General features: G+C 48.9%; 1 protein-coding gene across 4 annotated transcripts in view; it reads right to left on the bottom strand.

Moving 5' to 3' along the window:
* Positions 1-784: 784 nt before the first annotated feature.
* Positions 785-3753, bottom strand: part of RHBDF2 (rhomboid 5 homolog 2) — an 80862-nt gene continuing 77893 nt past the window's right edge. For all 4 annotated transcript variants that reach the window (XM_077327693.1, XM_077327691.1, XM_077327690.1 and 1 more), the window contains exon 18: positions 785-2538. In XM_077327693.1, coding sequence (XP_077183808.1) covers positions 2119-2538 — 420 coding nt within the window. In that variant the 3' untranslated portion in view covers positions 785-2118. The remainder of the gene's footprint in view (positions 2539-3753) is intronic.

Here is a 3753-nt window from a genome sequence, read left to right as displayed (position 1 = left end):
TGGGCACTTGCTTTTATTCTTCTCTCCCACTCCCACTGTCATAGAAATGGCTACTCAGAAGCTATTTTGTATGGATAAGATAGGGAAGAAAAAAAAAGATTCCCCCCAGTCAGTCAAAGGAAGCAGGAATGCTGGCTTGAGCCTGGCATGAAGCAGATAAGGGGTGAGGTAATGGTGCTGGATGAGTCTACAAGGGGAAGGATCAAAGCAATTTGGAATCAGTAAGACAGCTGAGAAGTATTACAGGAGCTCTCATAATTGGTTCCAGGGCATTGGCTGAGCACAACCCTCCAAACAGCTGAAAGGGAGTTTAGTCAAATGAATTTTCCATTGTCTACATTGTAACTTAAATCCAAAGAAAAACTAGAAGCATTAGCCTGTGAGCCCAAGTTAGTCTGTACATTTCGATAAGATTAAAAAAAATAATATTCAGCTATTTTGAATTAAGGTACAATATGGGTTCAAAGTAAGAACATGTCATTTGTAAATTTAAACAGGAGATTGCACTATAAATCAGAATAGATTGTCCTCAGATAATGAGAAGCCATGGATTACGGAATTACATTTTAAATTGGATCCGAACAGTTTTTCCACTGATGTATGCAAGGTGAAGGCCCCGTTTATTCACGAAGAAGCTATTGCTTACGATTGAGGCCCATGTGGGAAAAGGTCATGTGAGATAGGGCAATGTTAATCTGGCCAGCAGAGAAGCTGTTGAGATCTATCTTGTTTACACTGATCAATCTGCAAGTGCTTTTGTTGGATCATTCAGTTCAAAGATCTCTTTTCTTCAAGTTATTTATTTAAAATATGTTTAACCCTCCCCCCCAAACACACAAAGGGTCCCAAAGTTACAGCTCACATTCATTTTTCCTCTATACGCCCTCCAAATCCAGCCACCAGAAGAATAACTTTATATGGTTATATGCCAATTCTCTTTACAGGGTTACTTGCATAGCAAGTTATCTCCAGCCCCATAAAAGAGATTTTACACACGGCGATCATACAAAAAAAATCCCTGCACACAAAATTTGCATTGATTTTTGTAACTCCTTTGTTAAGTTAGACACATATCCCAGACCATTTGGTCTTTCACTGTTGAACATGCTTGGCCTCTTGCTTTTCCAGAGCCAACTTTAAATTTGCTTTTAACAAAAATCCTTGAAATCTCCCTTAACTGTTGAATACAAGGCCAGGAATTCTTGCAGGTGGCACAAGACATCTTTAAAAGCACTAACACACTTTGCCAGATAAGTACTCCACTCTCATTACATACAGAAATTCTGAATATAAGAAAAATGCATATAAAACTTACACCCCTTAGTAAAAAAAAAGGGGGGGGTATTTTCACAGTACATTTCATAGTACCACGAAAAGGCACTGAGGCAAGGAAAGTTGCCATGAAGTTCAAGCACCACATTCTGCCAAAAGGCATTAAGAAAGGGACTAAAGACCAGGAATTGCATAGGAAAATAGGGCCTTCAAAGAGAAAAGTCTGGAGACAGGCAACACAATAGGATATTGCCTTGTCACTTCCTACCAGGCCTCCCTCCCCCAGGGTCCTGTCAGGACGTAATCCAGTCCTTTTCCAGCTCATCAAAATCAACAAGCACAAGCAGCTGAGGATGTTCGTTGTTCTTCACTGCAGACTGATGTGTCACAGCATCAAAGGTTTGGCAAAAGACTGCAGTCTGCTACTGCACCGTAGTGCAAACCCCTCCAGTACCAAAAGGCTGCATCTCAACTGGGGCTCAAGACATGGCAGGGAATTTATTTCACTTGGCCACTGAACCTCTTGGAAGCAGCTGCTCGATGAATGCCCTGAAACTTGCCATGCAAGAACATGAAGCACGTAAATGTTTCTTAATATCCAGGAAGTTTACAAAAGTTGCAGTTTTTTCACTTCATCGGGGGGGGGGGGGGTTAGAGTGATGCATCTCAGAAACAGGACCTCACGCCATGAGTAAAACTCAGGGATAGGGGGTTCCAGGGGAAAGGCAGAAACAGATGTGCCTTGCGTTTCATTACCAAAGTGACTTCCATCCACTCCGAGTTGCTCAAAATCCAGCAAGTTTATAATCCTCTCTCACAAGCTTGTTTAATAGCCTCCCTACACCATCAGTGCAAGATCTGGTCCAAATCATACTTCTCACAGAACTTGGGAGTGAAGGGCAAACAAGTGAGATACTCGGTCCACTGCCAGTTAATAGGGTACACGTACAGCCAGATCACAAGAGAGGCAAACAGGCCAATGAAGACCACCAGGGAGACTATGATCATGACCCTCTTGCGATATTTGTCCATGGTGCCAAAAGTGATGTAGGGTAGAAATGCAAATGAAAGCAAGAGGCCACTGAGGAAGCCAAATATGTGTGCAATGTTGTCAATCCATGGCAAGAGGCCACAGACAAAGAGGAAGAGGACAATCCCAGACAGGTTCAGGAAAGCCTTCCAGGGCTTCTCAAGGACCTGCCAGCTCTGGAAAAGTTCCACAAAAAGGCAGGCTAGCAACCCAAACTGGGATCCTGCTGGACCAACCTGAAACAGAGAAAAGGGAACAAAGTCAGTTGTGGTCTAATTAATCCATGTAAGATACCTTACTACAACACCCACCCACGAAAAACCTATGGACAATATAGAATCACTAGAAAATAAGCCCGCTGTAGGCTAAATACAGCGGGCGCTAGCGGGGCTGGGGCATTGGGAGTTGCAGGGCTTCCAAGGGGCAGCCCTTCCGGAGGCGAGGTCGGTGGCGGGCCGTGAGTACAGGCATGGGGTGGCCTACCAGTACATTGCGGCGGGAGCGCGGCCCTGGGGTGTTGTCTGCGGCTGGTGTCGGGCATCCTCAGGCGGATCGGCGGAGGCGAGGGCGGGAGCAGTTGGCATAGGGCCCGTGAGTACTGGGCCAGGTCGCGCCAAATTCCTGGCCGCAGCAGGGGTGTCTGGCTGTGTCATTGAGTGGCCGCGGGCAGCGGCAGCTGCAGGGCTCGGCAGAGGCCGCATGGAGGGGGCGTGGAGGGAGTGGGGAAGGCGCGCGCATGTGCAGAGGTGCCATCGGAGCGGTGGCAGGCCAGGGCTATGCAGCCGTGTGGGCGGGCAGAGGGAAAGGGCGGCGACGCATGGCAAGGCCACAGGGGTAAGTTGGTGGGGGGAGAAGGGTGTTTGGGGCGGGAAGGGATGGGGAGGGCGGCGTTGGGGGTGGGAAGGGTGCGGAGAGCATCCGTAGGTGCATCTTTGGCGGGGGGAGCGGCAGTTGGCAGGGGCGGGAAGGGCTGCCATTGCCGCCAGGGAAAGGAGGTTTCCGTGGCTGCAGCGGTGTGGGGGCATTCTCCTCCCCGGTGGCCACCCCTGTCCTCGAGCAAACAACATTCTGGAGGGCAGAGCTGGCCGCTCAGGGGGAGCGCAGAGTCTGTGGGACGGTGTTTGGGAGACGGGCCCAGTGGCCAATGGGGAGGCGCACTTTGCGTGCCTCCCCATTGGCCACTTGGCCCTGGAGTGCCACAAAGAGGAGCAAATCAGGAGCCGCTTTGCGGCTCCTGATTCGCTCCTCTGAGTTTTTATCCCGGACAGCGCCCGCCCACTCTCCTCCCACTTAGCCCTTACTCTTTTATTTAATACCGCAGAGCGGTTTAAAGATAGAATCTAGTCCAACCCCCTGCTCAACGCAGTATCAGCCCAAAGCATCCTAAAGCATCCAAGAAATGTGTGTATCCAACCTTTACTTGAGGACTGCCAGTGAGGGGGAGCTCACCA

This window comes from Paroedura picta, chromosome 3 (assembly GCF_049243985.1).
Source record: "Paroedura picta isolate Pp20150507F chromosome 3, Ppicta_v3.0, whole genome shotgun sequence".
Lineage (NCBI taxonomy): Eukaryota > Metazoa > Chordata > Lepidosauria > Squamata > Gekkonidae > Paroedura > Paroedura picta.
Note: the sequence above shows the minus strand (reverse complement) of the source record. Positions and strands in the feature narration are given on the sequence as shown.